Raw genomic sequence first — 18,283 nt, forward strand, 5'->3', positions numbered from 1 at the left:
TGTAGTTTCCCTAATCTCAGATGGCCAAATCATCAACAAAATTAATTGTTAATTCTACAGGCCAATGAAAATTAATCTGCAGATCCTATGGTGCGAAGAATTCTCTGTGCACCCCAGCATGGCCAGATAGCTGATTTCAGTTATATGTCATTAGGATTAGTTGTTCCATCTTTGAATCACACCATTCAAATTATGTGGATGTATATTCCATTGCTTGTCTTTAGCAGCTAGCTCTCTCCTTTTAATCTTTCCTTTGACAGGATTTCTCCACTAGCAGTTTTCAGACTGTGAAGAAATATGCCAAAAGTTATGGCAGCTCGATTCCATATATGTGGCATTGAGTGTCGGCATTGACAGCGTTAACTAGAAATCTAACCCACTGACTTTTCTGGCTCTTTCTTCCTCTTTAGAACGCGTCATATCAGCTGAGCTGGTTTAGAATTTCACAATTAACCCCAAACCACCTGTTCGTTGCTAAAATTGAAAATCTTGATCTAGTACCATCGAAGCATTGACATAGATTGACTTTCTTTTCTCACCAGTTGTTTCTCAGGAATATTTGTCAACTCTGGCAGAATTGCAGAAGCGTGTCACCTACATATGTAGTTCTTATACTAAACGTTTGTCTGCATATCAAGTTGTTGCAAACTTTGGAAACTTATCCTGGTAGCAAGTCACACTACATTATAGTGGGAAAGCGAAGTATCTTCATGATGATCTTCATGATCATTCTTAATACAATCTGTGTACCAGTCCAGTTCTCAGTAATGTCATTTTCCTTCAAGGTGTAGTTTCTTGGCTATTTTATTGACTCTCATGAACTAGAAATCATGACTTAGTCTGAACTTACTCTTTGAACCTACCTTCAGCTTCAAAGAAATTTCTTCTTCCTGCATCCCTTGTATTTAAGAATATGCCTCTAATGATATCTCTGGAAAAAATGTCAGATATTACTATCCTGTTGTGATCTCAGAACACTTCAGAATTTCTTTAAGCAGATAATATTATCCTTTCCCTGGCTAGGAAGTTACCTAAACTACATCAGATTCAACCTAGTGTCTTCTGTGATCTCTTCTCTGCATAGATCTTTCTCGCAAAAGACTTCAGAATATTTTATTCTGTGGAAAATTTGAAATAACCAAATTTCTTTTCGATTTCTTCAGTGTAGGTATGTAGATAGTATTAAGTGCTCAGAAAGGATAATGAATTTTTATTTTACTCTCATCATTCCTTGTCACTGCAGTCATCATTGGAAGCATTGTGGAAAAAATGAGATAAAAGGAGTGTCTGCCTGGTAGCGAAAATGTATTCCACAGTAGGTCTTGCTAATCCAGATACTTAACGATCAGTTCCTGCTATTAGCATGCAAATAGATAATGTTCAACAGGTTTATTGTCTGTGTGGTTTCTCCACCCATTTGTGTTTTGGGGAGGGAGGGAGAAAAATATGTCCTTCTGTGAATTGTAGATTCCATTTCACGCAGATTCCTCCAAACTCATGTAAATATTGTGGTTACCACATCATTTATTGGCAGTACTCGCTTGGAAATGCATTGTGTAACATCAAAGTTAGAATTTTCTTAAGCACATGCAGTCATCATGAGCATCATTAGAAAATATCATGTCCAGTGACCTAGGCCTTTCATGTTCAGTGACCAATAAGGCAGTGAGTTCTTTGACACTCCTCTTCTGAACTTGGACATATATTCTGCAGTATTCATAAGGAGACAAACTTTTAGATTTTGTATTGCTCTCCATACTACTTGTTGCTACTTTTATTGCAAGGTTCTAGTGTCTGACTCCGTCAGAGCCCTAAGAGCCTTCCTGGAAGTAGGAACTGTACTGGCTGCTGCCAAGTGAAGCAATGAGTGGAGCAGCTTGCTCCACACAACAAAAAAGTTCTTCTCTAACTGTATAGGACACTTTGACCCTTGGGAGTCGAAGATACATGAACTTTAATTTCTGGTGTGAAGGCCAAAGAGTTCAGTGGGGCTGCTACAGACTCTCTTTTCAGGACTTTCCGAATCTTTAAAAGCTGCTCTTCTTCAAAGATCAGTTGCTTCTTGTGTCCTTTGGCCGAAGTGGGACTGGAAGGCACTGGGAATGTTTTGTATTTTTGTACAGCACAGGGAGAAGCTTGAGTCTTGAAAGGATGTCTGTGGGTAGTGCAAAGATACTGGTATCTAAGCCAGGGTTGCGGGGTGCATGTTCAGCCATTTTACAACTGTGCACATAAATGTGAACTATGTATCCGCAAGCATGGTCAACAGTAAATAACCTGGTTTTCTGCAACAACAACAACAAAAAAAGAAATATTTATGCAGTGTGCTGATTCCTGATAAATTTTATTTTTGCTGTAAAACCAACCATTCATTATTAATGTATGCCTTTCATACCAAGCTGTGTTCCCCAGAGATAGTAACTATTAAATAACTTAGACTTTCTAATGACTCATGATTCTATAAAGGACATTCTGTCCATGCTTTTCTTGGTAGTGATACAGTTCCCACTTTTCACTGATACAACACATGCAGATTATCAATTTCAATATTGTATTAGTTACATTTTTCTAATGTTCTCATTTAAAATGGAATGTCCATCTTAATCATGAATGTCTTCACTTTTGAAAATCTACTGTATCATGGGGTTTCTTGTTAGTCCTTAGTAGTCAAATTTTTAAAATACAGCTATTTTTCATATTATTTCCTTTGCATAAAGGGGTTTTTTACTATTATAATGTTGTTTTTCTTCTCTTAGATATGCTGCTTCAGTAAAAGATGGCTCCCAGTATTTTGTTCTTCTCATTATTACAGATGGAGTTATTTCTGATATGGCTCAGACAAAAGAATCCATAGTGCATGTAAGTTCTGCTGAAAGTGTTGACATTTTAAAGAATTATTTTGCTATGAATTATTATTTCAGACAATAAACTAAATAATACTTCAGGCACTACCTTTGTTCCATAAATAAGTATTTTTTTCCAAACACCAGGTGTTTGTTATGCATGAAGACATAAAGAAAGCAAAACTTGAATCTCAGCTTTGTTAGATAGTATTCTATGGGAAATTATACTCTTCTCTCCAGTACTGTATGTTCATCTGCTTCTTGCCCTTCCTTCCTCATGCAAACCCCACCATGCAGGTTTTTATAGTGAATTGTTCTTTATCTTTCTAGTAATTGCAGACAGCTTTGATCCCCCTCCCTTGTAAAAACTGCCTCTGACTTTCTGACCCCAAATGGTAAACATACCACTAATATGATTTCCTTCTAAATAGTCCCCTAGAATTTTCTTAATTCTTAATTGTTTCTCAGTTTCTGCATTATTTTCAATATTTGTCTCTTCAAAACTGCTACGGATGTAATTATGTAAGTATTACTCTGTATTATGAACAGGTTCCATTTTGCTTTTGTCGCTGGGAAATGTCAGATGGAAGTACACACAGAAACTTCAAAACAGGGTTTGAAAAGATCTATACCATTTGGTACACACCACAGTGGACCTAGTTAAAAATGAAGTAGTTGGTGAAAAGCCTTCGTTAAAATAATGAAGCATCATGTCAAAATAAGTAGTGTAGAATTAGGTGGCATATTTTTGAAGGCCCACTTTCATACCTCCTGTAGAGATTCAATACATTCCAGTTTGTAAAGTGCACATGAAAATATTACTGAAATGTTCTGTCTTCCACTGGCAAGCAAGATGCCCTCAGGTTCCTGCCAGCAGCACACAGGCAGAGTCTACGTGTTAATAAGGACTCTGGCAGCCCAACTGGGAAGTATTTACACCCAAAGCTATTACTGTGTTTGAAAGTACCAGTTTACTTTTCTCCTCTTCCAGCTTCCAGTATTAAAATAGGATAAACTGACTTTCACTGTTGAAGGAGATAAGCTTTGAAGTTCATCTTCTTGTCTAGCCTAGACGTTTAGAACATAGCTTCTTTTAGATGAGCTTCTGTTAGGTGACAAAAGGGCTCTGTGGTGAAAAAAGTGCAGCTGTTAATTTAACTCCCCCCTCAATTTGAAGTCTGTTAAGTAAGAGACCAGCAAGTCAGGTTGCTGGTATCTTGTAAGGTTAAGTAATTTGCCACTAAGACATACAGAAAAAACATGTTTCCAGTAATAGTTCATTTCCAGGAATAATACCTATTCGTCTGCAACTGTCTGGAAATACAGCAGATGTGTTGTTAGCTTGGAATGAGTTGAAGTTTGGGAATATTTGCTGTCTTTTCTTTTTATGAAGATGCATTCATCTTTCTGTGTATTTCCTGAAGTGTGAGCACAGTATACCATGACAGAACTAATTAAATGTTATTCAATAGCAGTTTTTTCAGTCTTAATAATATCCAAAATAATAAAAAGGGCAATGATGTTCAATGCAGCCTGATACGTATAAAACTCAGGAAGAATATATTTCATTTTTTAACACTAATTGTGCTTTTAGGCATCTATCTCATTACATATATGTCAGACACATTCTGTTTTACCAAACTGTTTAAAGGTTATGCTGTCATTTGGGAAATGCCAACACTTATATGCAAAAGTTTAACTCTTTGTCTTTATGCTGTCCTTGACATTTACTGTTTCATATACATTATATCACATAATACTATGTCTGTGTGAGAAGGAATCTCTTTAAAGAATGTTTTCTTTACAATCAAGGAACAAGATTCTAGAAAATACTTGAAAATCAGAAGGTGTTCTGGTCCAAGAAATGCCTTCATATCTTGAAAACATTCTGTACTCACTATTACTGACTTATGCAGGGCACTGTAATTCAGTTACAGTTACACTGTATTTATGCCCCTTAATCAGAGAATCACAGACTGGCTGAGGTTAGAAGGGACCTCTGGATGACATCTTGTCCAGCCACATGCTCAACCAGGGTCACCTAGATCTGTTTGCCCAGGACTATGGCCAGACAGCTTTCACTGTTATCTTCGGTAGCATATGAGTATTTCACTAACAAAGGTTTATTCATTTTTTCTTTACTCTGTTACAAAATTTTAGCTGGAAGATTGACTATATACTAACAATTTGTGATGAATTTGCAGTCAATGTATATAATGTATAATGTAGGGTGGTGTGAGGCATTAAATAATGATTTATAGATTAGTGTATTTGCATTGTTTTAAATAGCATGTTTACAGTAATTAACTGCAAATCTTCTGCTTAAAGTTAGTTTTATATGAAGTATTGTGACGGATGAGAAATAGGAAATGGTGATGATGTATCTAAAATAAGGATATCTTTTAAATGAGGAAGAAAAACACTTTTTACATTCCAAAATAAAAATACAATACTGTGTTGTAAAACCACCTGATTTCAGAGAAGCAGAGTTTAATTTATCAGACAGGATACCTCTATGATTTTTGGCCGGAGTATACTCCTGTTTAAAATGCCTGTAGACATTTCACCATTCATCAGATTATCTCAATAAAAAACGGTTGTCATCCCCGACATTTGGCAGATGTTTTTTTTCTTTTGTTACCCTCCTCAATAGAGGCAGTTTCAGATTACTTCTGGCAACTGTCAGGTATCTAGTGCTACTGTCAGGGCAGGAGAATCCAATATTTATAATACTGTTTTCGTAATTTCAAAGGTTTTACAGAGAGTGTGTTCAGGAAAAGCCAGATGTCATCTTTTCTTTGTTCCATTGAATGAAAAAGATGAAGTAAAATTACAAATCTGACCATAATCCAGTTCAATATCTTGTTTAATTTGTGGCACAAATGACTGACTTGACTAAAATTTTATTCATGAAGGAAATATAAGATACGTATTGCTCAAATAGGTGATTTATTCTCTTGAGAAAAATTGGCATAAGATCTATGTAAAAGATAGTTTCACATAGTTCCAAGAACCTACATAATATCAAGGAGAAGCAAGGAACATTTAAATAAATGTCAAACTGTCATTAGGTACATATTTACAATTATTGTCAGCTAACAGAATTTTCTAAGATAGATTTGTTATCTTTGTAGTCATATCAGTATTAAATCCTAATGCAGTTTGTTGTGTTTAATTATAATCCCATATGATTCAAAGACTTCAGAAGGAAAAATAAATGAAAATGGTCATCTGCCTTTCTCTCTTCATCCCAGACGTTTTGTACCACTGCAGCAGGCAGTTCACACCACTCAACTTTCTAGGTGGAAAAAAACATGGTTTTTAAAACATTACTTCCACATGTTTTTATTCAGAGTCCTCAGATCTCACATGTTTTTGCAGAGGTTATGTAACACGTTAAACCTCTTTTTCTGCTTCTTTTGAAGGCTTCAAGGCTTCCAATGTCAATAATTATAGTTGGGGTAGGACCAGCAGAGTTTGATGGTAAGTGTTCCAGTGTTTTTCCTAGATTTTTTTAGATTTGTTTACATTTTGGTAATATGTGGCTTTTCAAACAAATGTTGTTCTTTAAAAGAGCATAATATGGAACCAGCAGTAAGCACTGTTGACATTTCCAGCTGGACTGATTGATATCTCAGTGTGATTGCAAGCTACCATGTGGAGCTATGTAGCCCCTCAGGCTCTCTGTTCAAGTCGCAGAACCATATGGGGGCTCAGCATTTACAATGCTCCAAAAGATGAGTGGAAAAAAACCCCACAGTAAACTAAGTATGTTCAAGTAATGTTGAATTTCTTCAATGCGGATACAATATATAATATTATACAGATATAATATAATACGGATATAATAGTTGCCTCATGAAGTGTCAGTTCACTGGAAATATTGATCATTTGTTCTTACCGCAGTAATCGAATACTGCAAGAAATAAATGCATTTGAGAAGGTGATCAGGGTTAAACTGAGTTTCACTAGATACTGGGAGTGAATCTTACTGTGTAGCAGCATTGAGAGAATATTACAGCAGGAGAGAAATTACCAGTATTATTTGCGTACTCTTTGATGTGATATTCTGGAACATCATTCCCTATTGCAATAACTAAGCTGCTTCCATTATTTGAAATTATTTATTAAGCGCCATCACGTATATCACTGCATTATGAAGTATAGACATTCCCTGTATATCTGTTCTCAAAGTCCTGCTTACTCTCTTTTTAATTCTAGTACTTCTGGTTAGACAATATGCTTTCTTTTATACATGAAACATACTTAGTACCACCATAAATGTATAATGTAAATAGTCACTGATGACTGTACATTTTAATTCTTGTACAAATATTCTAAGAGTATGAAAAAAAGATGAGAAAATGACATAAAAAAATTATTGGGTGTTGACTTTCTTACACGTTTTGGCAAGTGGTGTGTTAGTGATCTAAGTATCGTGTTCCCTGAAGAGGTTGTCTAGGTGGATGCATACACTTCAGATGATTGTATGCCACTATCCATGAGAAAAGACAGTTTATCTTCATAAATGCATATGAAGGAAATGTGCAAACTTCAATTTTACCCCTGCGAATTCCAACTTTAGTTGTGCATTACTTACTTTTCTCTCACCCCTCTTTTGCCTTTTCCCTCTCTCCCAGTTTGTCCAGTCACTGGGTTTTTCCTGACTCCCCTTAATTCAGTCAGGACATGTAGATTCTGCCTTGTTTTTACTTCTGGAGGTTGTTGTTGCAGAGTTCTTGGGGTGTCACCTCTATCACTTTTCTTAAGGCAGGGTTCTGTTTGTACTGCAGGATACAATTTACATCTTTTGGACCCCCACTCCTTGAGTATGCTGCCTCAGTGAAAATCACGGGTTAGATTTATTCCCAACCTGTAGTCCCTCAGTGCCTAAGAGGGAAGAGAGATGACTTTTCCATCTAAAGAAATTCCTTCCTAAAAAACCAACAGACTCTCTGTCTGATGTGGGTGCTGAGGAAGTATGTGTGTAGGAGGGTATATGTTCCAGACACAATTCAGATGCCAATCAGGCTTCAGTTCTGCTGTAGAGAAACTAAGGTACTCCTCTCCTGATATCACTGCCTTTATTTGTCCTAGCCCCTGAGGGCTACCAGAGAGGTTTCTAAAAGTCTGGAGCTCAGGCAGATGGCACATACATCTGGCACAGCTTTACTTAAAGATGTGAGGATGACTACAGGAGGTCAGGTCAGGGGTCCGTTTTTGCCCAGTGTTCTGTATCTGACATGGCCATGGGTGGTTATCTGGAGAACATTAAGAACAGAATAAGCGAACAGGATGCTTCCCTGAATGCAGTTCTTAGATTTGAATTTCCTGAGGAGGATGTGCTTTATATCTATTTTGGAAATTTCCAGTGGGTCTCTCCTTTAAATACGTGCTCAGTCTCCTGGTTTGACACACGTAAATTTTTTTGCATCAACAGCATAAACTGGCAATGTGCTTTACAGACCTGCTAGCTTTTTCTTTCAACAAACATGCTCTTTTGTTTGGCTTGAACTTTTCTCCTGGTAGCATCATTTATGCTTTGTACTTCTTGCGTAAGAAGAACTAGGTTTTGAAACGCAGCTTTCATTGAACTCAGCCCAGTTTGTAAGCCCCTGAGAAGCTCAGTGACGCAGATTTTCATAGCATATGCTGAAAGAAAGATTGTAGGATTGCAGATCCAACGTCCAAGCAAAAATCTATGATGCCAAGCCCATCCCTTTCAACACTGACAGCAGATACACCTTTCTACCTAGAATGGCTTCTGGGTATCTGGCCAATTTTAAGAGTTCTCCTGGATCCTGCTCAGAAAGATACGAGAAGAGTTGCCCAGTAAATTTAGTACTTTTTTTTTAAGAACTCCTCATTCCTATGCAGTAACAGTCATTACTTTTCCCGTATGAATGTGAGTTATTACCTGTTTGTGCTGTATCCTATGATACCTTCTGTAAGACTAACAGCTGAAGATGAATTCTTCTCCATCTATGAACATATAAATATAGCCTTACTAAAACAGATACACCCACTGTTTTGAGAGCTGGAAAGGTAAGGACTTTATCGTGGTCTGGGTTTTTTTCTGAAAGTGACAAAAAAGGCAAAAAAAAATTATATTTTCAGTATGAAGAAGTGCAAAATAACTACAAAGCATTATGTATTTTATGATGCAAATGATCTTAAAGAGCTACCTAAATAACAGTTGTTGGGTTTGTTGCCCTAAAGCATAAATTGACTAAAGTTTTTCTCAGTAAGATTGTTTTTGTTCTGTAGCTGAACTCATAGATGAATTCATTTTGTTTGTTCTTTTTTTTAAGCCATGGAAGAACTGGATGGTGATGTAGTGAGGATTTCTTCGAGAGGAAAGTTTGCAGAAAGAGACATTGTGCAGGTGGGAGAGAAAATGTACTCTAATAGTTGGAATTTACGGATCTGTTTGTCAGCTCCCAAAGCTACTGGGTTTTCATTCAAAGAGCATAAATAGAGTTCTTTAAATGTTATAAACAAGATTCATGAAAAGGCCTTGCATCAGAAGTATTCTGATTTCTGCTGAGAAATGAAAAATAATATGCAACGAATACCCTTTTGTATTCTTCAGAATTCACTGAATATCAGAAATGCAATAAAACATCTATTTACTGTTAACATATTGCAATCTGAACTTGCCCCAAGTCATTGTCCCAAAGCAATACCATTTTTGTGCTCTTTTTCTGTCTAAGTGCTAACAAATACATTATAGGCTAGCTAAATAAATAAAAAGGAATAATGTCAGATCCTTTCAGTTTGGTATGACCTGTATTTTATATCTGGCAGGATAAAACTGATTTGCTTTAATGAAATTAACTACTCAAATACAAAAAGTTTATCTATTTTGCGTATTAGTTAAAATTAGCTAGTGAAATCAATGTTAATTATAACAGTATTGTGAAATATTCCAGGAAAATTTGTAAAACCAAAAACATTGCCTGCTAGCACTGCATTACTGTCTCTGCTATATTTACTATTACAAATTCTTCCTCAGTTTATTTCATTTCTGCTCCCTTTCTGTCCTTTTTCTGTTGAAGATGTTTTAGGAAAATAGTTACTCGTAGTAATGTATCTGTTGTGTCTCTTGAAAATTTTGTATATTGTTATTATATGTAAAATACAATATAAAATATGCTATATATACATTATTCATTTAAACAGGTAATATATTTGGGTACTTTTGAAAACATATTTCTGTATATTTTATATAGAATATATAAACTTATAAAAATAAAAATATAATAGAAAATATGTGTGTATATATATAAAATGTGGAACATATATGTATATATATAATGTGTGTACTCTGTCTCTCTAGATAAAACTTCTTAGTTTTGTGTTGTAAGTTGCATTCTGTGGCTGCACAATGACCTGTGTGGACCTCTCTTTTGTTTTGTAGTTTGTGCCATTCCGAGATTACATTGACCGCAGTGGAAACCACGTGCTAAGCATGGCAAGACTTGCTAAAGATGTTTTAGCTGAGATCCCAGAGCAGTTTCTGTCCTACATGAGAGTCAGAGGAATAAAGCCATCACCTGCACCACCACCTTATACACCACCAATTCATGTGTTGCAGACTCAGATTTGACTGCTCCAAAGTGCTTAGCATTCCTCATAAGTCAAGAGTCTCTGGATGCAACAGTAGCTTCTGATAACTTTTTGGAGCTGGAAAGATTCTCTTCACATACCAAAATTCTGTTATGGTTGCATAAGCAACTGGAAAGCTTTTAAATGATAGGAGCAAAATGCTGATGTTCTCTCTAGGTCTTACTTTGTTTTATTTTATTTTTTACAAAAAAACCCCTACTTTTTGATGTATTTATTGGAGGGGAAAGCACAAGTCAGGATTTCAACTCAGAAGATACTGTCCTCTCTGAATACTGTGTATATAAATGTATAGGAATGCTATTCCTCTATATCAATGTTTACATGTTACTATTTTTAAATTTCTGTACTTTTATAACTATTCTTAAGAATAAAAGTTTGGAATATTGATTCACGTGTCTTCTAGCTTGCAATAGTTTGTCACAAGATAACAAGAGAAGCAATATCTCTTTGAATGTTTGTCCAGACAAATACAAACGAAAGCTAAGGACAGATAAGTTTGTGTTTTCCAACACCTGAATTGCTTCAATCAGTGCTTAGTAATCCATTCATCTCCCAATTTGAGAATAAACTAAAAAGTGAATAACATAATTGCATATAACTTCTGACTAACTCCAAACTTTGAGGGGGAGGTATGTGTATTTTTTCAGAGATTCTCCAATTTCTAAGTTTATCTCAGCTTAGTCTTTTATTAAACTAGTTACTGAAGCAAATTGGAAGAGTTACTTGCTATAAGTAATTAAAGAAAATTACCTCAAATCAGAACTATCAGAGTATTATAGTTGACTCACTGAGCTCATTAAATCTTATCATGCATCCCTTAAAGCACTGGAAATTCTACATCAGAAAAGTCTTCTAGAATGATTACAGGAGATGTTTTATAATGGACTGCTTTAAACTTAATTTAAATTTTAACTTTTTTGTCTAGATCGCCCATTCAAAGTGATGCTGACTCTTAATATTGGGGTTTAATACTGTCATTTAATCACATTGCCATTCAGGATGCATGAATGATGGTGTTAATAAACTGGTTTAAAGATTGCACAACCATGTTACTTTGTGCACTATTTTGTGTACTGAACTACCCAAAATTTTTATGATATGCCTGTTCATATATAATTATAAAATGGTTTTGCATGTATAGTTTTTACAAAATGCACAGTTTTGTGAGTTTGTGTCAAATACATTTTATTTAGAACTAATGGCCTTAAATTTCACAAAACTCCTGAAATGATTGTGAATTGCCTTCAAATACTGTTAAAATGGACCGTTTTAATTTTTTTTGTCACAGTTGTAGCTGTCTTGTAATGTAACTTTTCTCCTTTGCATATAACCTGTTTCCTACTTCTGTTTCTTACTCCTATATGTTGTAATGTACAGTATAAAACCGAGGTGCATTTTTTAAGCATGAGAAGTTTTTTGCCAGGAAGCGTATCTTCAATATTAATGGCATATAACTATGTAAATGCAGACTCTTCCATTTCTAAATATATTTAACTTCCTTTAACTATCTCATGTGGGAAATTACTTTTTCCAGATAATTATTCTGTTAGTAAAGAAAAAAGAAAAAAAAAGGTTTTTTTAAATAAATCTTGTTTTATTTTTATTTCAAAGCAGTTTTTACATAAATATGGACTTTAATTTTCTCACCAAAATATGTATTTCTTAGTGGATTAATGTTGCATGAATGAAATTTGATACTTGGCAACTGCAAATTTTGATGAAAGTGCATCATAAAGAATAACTTTAAATCTACTGAATAGTGGTGGTGTTCTATCTTCTGCATTTATTTTTCATATTTACTGTGTTGGCATTTTAGAAATAACTGAAATATTAGATTTCTGTTGTTTCATTTGGTTGGACAAATTTTATGCTGACTTTTGTATTGGTTTCTAGTGGCCCATGTATTTAGCAGGTTTTCATTCTAAGGCCAGAACTACAAATGTCTTTTATTCAGCTTACAGTAATTTATTAGCTCTCATTTAACCAGCACCTTTTATTAATCCAAAGATCAGTCTCAAAGCTGATTTGACAACTGATTTGAGAAGTGAAGGAATTTTAAAAATTGGTATTATTTAATCAATTTTGTCTTTATTTATTTTATTTTAATTATTTAATCTATTTTGTCTGTCCAGCCTACTCTGCACTGCTGTTTTTCCTTCTGTTTGGTATTGGGGCTGTTCAGCCTGGAGAAGAGAAGGCTGCATGGAGACCTCATAACAGCCTTCCAGTATCTGAAGGGGGCCTACAAGGATGCTGGGGAGGGACTGTTCGTCAGGGACTGTAGTGATAGGACAAGGGGTAAGGGGTTTAAACTGAAACAGAGGAAGTTCAGGTTGGATATAAGGAAGAAGTACTTTATTGTGAGAGTGGTGAGGCACTGGAATGGGTTGCCCAAATAAGTGGTAAATGCTCCATCCCAGGCAGTGTTCAAGGCCAGGCTGAACAGAGCCTTGGGTGACATGCTGTAGTGTGAGGTATCCCTGTGCATGGCAGGGAGGTTGGAACTAAAGGAACTAACGTCCTTTCCAACCCAAACCAGTCTATGATCCTATGGTTGGATTCTAAATCTAACCTATTTAATGGAAAGATATGAATGTGTTCAGTGGACCACTATTCTCATGGGAAAAAGAGAATTCTTCCTGACCCGTGACATTCCATATATGTTTGACATCTAAATTCTGTAATGTGAATGAGAATTGTTAAGGAGACTCACGTAGTAGTCATGTCTCAGGCATTCCAGTATGAGAGATGAGAGTAAATGGTCAGAACTTGAATTTCTCAAAAACACCATATGCAGCCATTTTTACTTCTGGCTTTATTTTCAAGAATAATGGAACACAAACCTCTTATTCCTTCCCAAGAAATACTGGTTCCTATCAAAATTTGATCATTTTCTATGACTGAAGAGCAGCAGGGAGTGTTTATGTTAAAGAAAGGTAAAATGTGATGTATTAAGTGACAGACGAGTTGCCCACGAATGGAAGATGTTGGCTGTGACGAAAGCTCTTTTCCTTTGGTATCCATCTTGGAGCAGATGTTTCTCTGTAGCACAGACAGAAAATGCAATGGCAGTGTCCAAGGTGCTCGAATGTTCCTACAAATGAGGAAGGACATGGTTTCACAGAGAATATAACTTGACAGTGACTAGTTTAGGTTTGATTCTGACTAATGAGAATTGTTCGCTAATCTGGAAGAAGAAACTGGTTTGATCTAAGTTGAAAGATAATATTTTGTCATTCTAGGCAAAGATGGCGACTTATACAGCAGAATTGAGATGGATTTGAAATTGACTCTCCTCTGTACACAAAAAGGGTTGCAAAGTGGGGTCTCCCATGGAGGTATCTGAAGGAGAGGAATGGAGTGCAGAAGAGCAGGTATTCTCTGAAAAGACACATTCTGAAAAGCTGGAAATTCTCACCTAAGTAGGGACAAATGAAATTCACTCCAGAATACTTGTTCAAATGGCTGAAACAACCAGAATGGTAAATGATTATCATCTTTGCGAACTACTAAAAGGGGACACAGTGACAAATTATGCCAATGCAGTGGGAAACCAGGGAGCATAGTAAGAAGCTATTATGACTGTATCAGAAGTTCTTTAAACAGAAAAATCAACAAGAATAGAAAAGGAGAGTATGTTGCTATGGGTAAATGTAAGAGATAGCACAGCTATGTATGAAAAAGGACAGAAAACCACAAAGCAGATTATAGAATCAACTAGGTTGGGAAAGACCTTCAAGATCAAGTCCATCCATTACCCCAGGACTGCCAAGTCCACCACTAAACGATGAAACTATTAAACCATTGTGACTGCTAAAGCCTCGTAAAACCCATGCTATAAAGGGAAGGAAAGGTGAGTCTGTTATTTAACAAAAGAATGAGCAAACAGTAAATCTAGGGGAAAATTAAATGCTCGATGCCTTTTTCCTTCGCACTTTACAGAAAAGGGATAATCATTGAATTAAATAGTCAATTAAAGAATAAACCTAGGCCTAGGTTTACATCTGTGACTATTTTTTTTTCATAATACATGCTTTTGAAACAATTATGGTAAAAAGCAAGATAATGAGCTTCAAGATAAAAGAGAGAAACAGCTGCTTTAAAAGCATTTTAAAAGCAAAGCAGGAGTTAGTGGCCTCATTTGAAGTGTTACGAAATACTAGAAAACTGGTTAGACTGTTCAGAAAAATGCTTTCAGTGTTTCATTATCAAGCTGGAAAAATAACAGCAATTGATGTTCCATAGGGATCTCTCTTGCTTTTGGTATTATTCGGTCATTTCCATTGATGATGCAATATACAAAAGATGGTAATTAAATTAGTGCATTATAGCAACTGGAGATAACTGCTTCTGAAGATGGAAAATTTAAATAACTTTTATGAATTAGAGAAAATACCTGAAAGAGGAACAAATTAAATCAGGGCAAATAAGTAAGAGTACTTCAGTAACAAAAAAATATTACATGGTTGTGGTAGTTTCTGGCTGCACAGCAGTTCTGCAGTATAGTGTCTGAGGTTCTAGTGGATCGCAAAATGGCATTGAGGGGAAGGTGTCAAAGTTTTTAATATAGGCCACCTGAAATAATCCTTTCATTGTTCTCGAAATAATAAGGCCTTAGCTAGTGTACCAGGTCATTTTGAGACTTCAAATAGCACGTGAGTCAACAGGAAGAAAGGACAGAGGACTGTAGGGATGCTGTTTCAGGGAGGCTGGAACAAATTGGGCAGATGTTTAGGGAAGGCGGCCATGGGGCTGGCTTCCCTGCCAGATGTTGTCTCTAACTCTTTCTGATGACCACAGTGAGCTACTACAGCAGGAGTCACTGTGTGAGATCAGACAAGGCCCTGCTGATGTGAAGGCAGGGGGGAAATAGGTTGATGCCATCGTGGCAGAAATACTTTCAAAGGCCTGACCATGCCCATTCACATTGTAAGGTTGTTGTTCCATACTGCTCACTGTTTCCATAGAAAATACACTCTTAACTTTCTTTCAAACTGCTTTATGGCAATAGTGCAAATTTTCTTCAGTGCTCCATGGTGCGTTATTTCTTCTTTGCCACTGAACTGATATGGTATGATTTCAGGTTTTATTTCAGGCCAGCACTGTGCATTTACTTTCATTACCATTAGAGTGCAAGTGACTGCAGATGACGGGTATTTTCAAGTTGGCCGGCTAAACAAAGGGTATAAAGTACCACATTCCTGAATGTGTGCCTACAGCCAAACATTTTACAATAATCAATTCCATCATTAGGATTCTTGTTTGATGATTTTATTTTGCAAACAAAGGCATTGAAGTGACTGAGGGTTCTTACAGCTATTCCAAGCTACAGAAGGTGTACAACTGCTGTGCCTCTGACACGCAGCATGGTTCTAGCACCATGTGTGCCATGGGTGGTTGGACAGCCTTCCCATGTTGTAGTGGGCTGCGGCTCCGCACTGAGCCATTCCATCACTTCTGCATTGGTCCATTCCCCAGGGAGCAATATCTCTGCCCAGCCTCAAGAGGAACATGATTGTCGTAATTGAACTGGGTGGCCCGTGCTGCAGCCTGTAGTTGGGTTTGCTTCGGGCTGGTCATGAAATCAAAGCAATTGACTGCACATGCCAAGTGATCAGCACTGAATGCTGTGTCTTCAGCTAAGTGGACCATCAGGATGCAAGCACCAGCCAAAGGGAATTCAGGAGGAAGTGAATTGGCCAGTTTCCCTGAGCACAGGAGTGCTGCATAGGGGAGAACTTCTCTGTGGAGAAGGGGGGAGTGAATAATCTCCTCACAATGTCATTAAATACTTCCACTGGCATTGGCAGCGCCCAAAAGAACAGGAGCGAGCACACAGCCTTGGCTGCTTGCTTTCTGTGAGCAGGGGGGACAGAAAATATCGATAGGTTGTCAAACCTGGAGGAAAGGAGCCCAGCATGATTCTCTCGTGTCTGTTTCTGGCAAATACTCTCATTAGTGCAATTAACAAAAGGATTAGAGTCTATGTATATAAAACCAATGAATGTATTAGCTTGCCAGGGTCACAGGCTTGGAGGCCTGATGAGAATTCAAAATTGGTTTTGATTAATTGGAGGACAGGTCAGGAATCGGTGAGATAAACTGCTGCGAAAAATAAAGAGTGGAAAATACTGCATTCAGGAGGGAAATAAATAAGCACAAATGAAATGAAAATGAAAAATACCTGGCTAAGCAGCACTTCTGGACTTAATAACGTGCAGATTGCGGCTGGGCTCCAAACAGAATATGAATCACATTGTGATGCTGCTGCATAAAAAACAAAGATCACTCTGGAAGATGTTAAACAGCACTTGTGTTCTTATTTGGAGGGAGACAATCATTGCTGCAGGCACAGCCGTGCTGAAGCCTTATCTTGGAACTGTGTCTGGACCTTGGGGCCACTCTTTAAGTGAAGTGAACAATTTTGAAAGAGCCCAGGAGAGAAAAAAATGCAGAGGGGTTTTAACCTGTGAGGAAAAAAAAATGAAGCACTTGGGTATGTTTTGTATGCAAAAGACCAGAGAGAGTATGCTAACTCTGTGTCTGTGCAAAGGGGTGCTGTAATGAGCTATTCTCAAAGGTCAGCGACGAAGGGTGATGTTATCATCTTTGGCAGGAAGGAAAGCTTATATGAGCTGATAGGCAAACCTCCCTAACTAACTGGAGGCCCCTTCTAGTGCATCTCAGTGAAATTACATCATCTTTGTCTTAGAAATTGTTCAGGACAGCTGATAAGGATGATCCAGTTGTGTGGCCTCCCTCCGAGCAGGGAAATAATGCATTAAACAGTTAAACATCCTCCCAAAGACCTGTTTGTCAGTGCTGCAAATGTAATCAGCCTAAATAAGATAGAGGCAAGGATAATACACTGGGAGAGCTGGACTGGAGTGGGTGGGTAGGGAGGCTCTGAGAGGACTCTGGTAAGATTTGTCTGGAATATGAGTTTGCTTCCAGTCAGCCATTTTCGAAGTGATGGACTCATAGAATCATAGAATGATAGAATGTTTTGGGTTGGAAAGGACGTTAAGATCATGTAATTCAAGCTCCCTGCTATGGACAGGGACAGCACACACTAAACAATGTTACCCAAGACTCCATCTGACTCCATCCATCTCCATCTGTGGGCTGGTGAAGGGAGAGGCTCTTCAGAGATTTCTGCTATGTGGACAGATGAGATGACCAGCCCCTGTTTGTGAGCAAAGGCTACGAGGGGGGAAAGGTGTCACGGTGGTCACACCAGAATGGTGAACATCAGGTTGAGAGCAAGACATGCCAAGTGAGTTGGTACAAGAGGACAGCATGATGAGAGTCACTGTCTGCACAGCTGAGGTTTCTAAGCACAACTGAGATAAGGTGTTGGCACAGCAGTAAATCTGGCTTGTTTCCAAGAGAAAATGAGTTTATGAAGAGCCAACACTAGGTTATTGCCTGCAATATCTGGGAATTCTGCAGTGTTCAGTTTGCCTCACTCGCCTTCAGCACGAGATATCTCCCCTCCACCAGACTGTTCATGGAGGCTCACGGAGCAGGGGCGATTCAGAAGGCAAGCATATGGATAGCTTGCTGCTGTCACCAGTGCCTCCAGCTGGATGCGAAAGGACCACAGAGTTCAAGGAGTCTCAGGAATGAGCTTGAAGCAATGGAGCCAGAAGGATCTCCGTGTCCAGTGTGGGCTACAACAGGGTGCTGGGTACTTTAGGAATCCAAATCACTGGCATCCCACACTGGGCATGGAAGTCTCTGTGTATGTTAGCTCCTGATGTCAGTGGCCCTTAAATTCCATTGATAATTAAGTAGTCAATTCCACAATC

General features: G+C 37.4%; 1 protein-coding gene across 1 annotated transcript in view; it reads left to right on the forward strand.

Moving 5' to 3' along the window:
• Positions 1 to 10,452, forward strand: part of CPNE8 (copine 8) — a gene marked incomplete at both ends in the record, with an annotated part of 91,121 nt that extends 80,669 nt beyond the window's left edge. Inside the window, 4 exons of the mRNA XM_080622798.1 lie at positions 2,757 to 2,859; positions 6,269 to 6,326; positions 9,155 to 9,228; positions 10,264 to 10,452. Coding sequence (XP_080478924.1) covers positions 2,757 to 2,859; positions 6,269 to 6,326; positions 9,155 to 9,228; positions 10,264 to 10,452 — 424 coding nt within the window. The remainder of the gene's footprint in view (positions 1 to 2,756; positions 2,860 to 6,268; positions 6,327 to 9,154; positions 9,229 to 10,263) is intronic.
• Between the last annotated feature and the right edge of the window lie 7,831 nt (positions 10,453 to 18,283).

Source organism: Psittacula echo (assembly GCF_963264785.1).
Source record: "Psittacula echo genome assembly, chromosome: 1".
NCBI lineage: Eukaryota > Metazoa > Chordata > Aves > Psittaciformes > Psittacidae > Psittacula > Psittacula echo.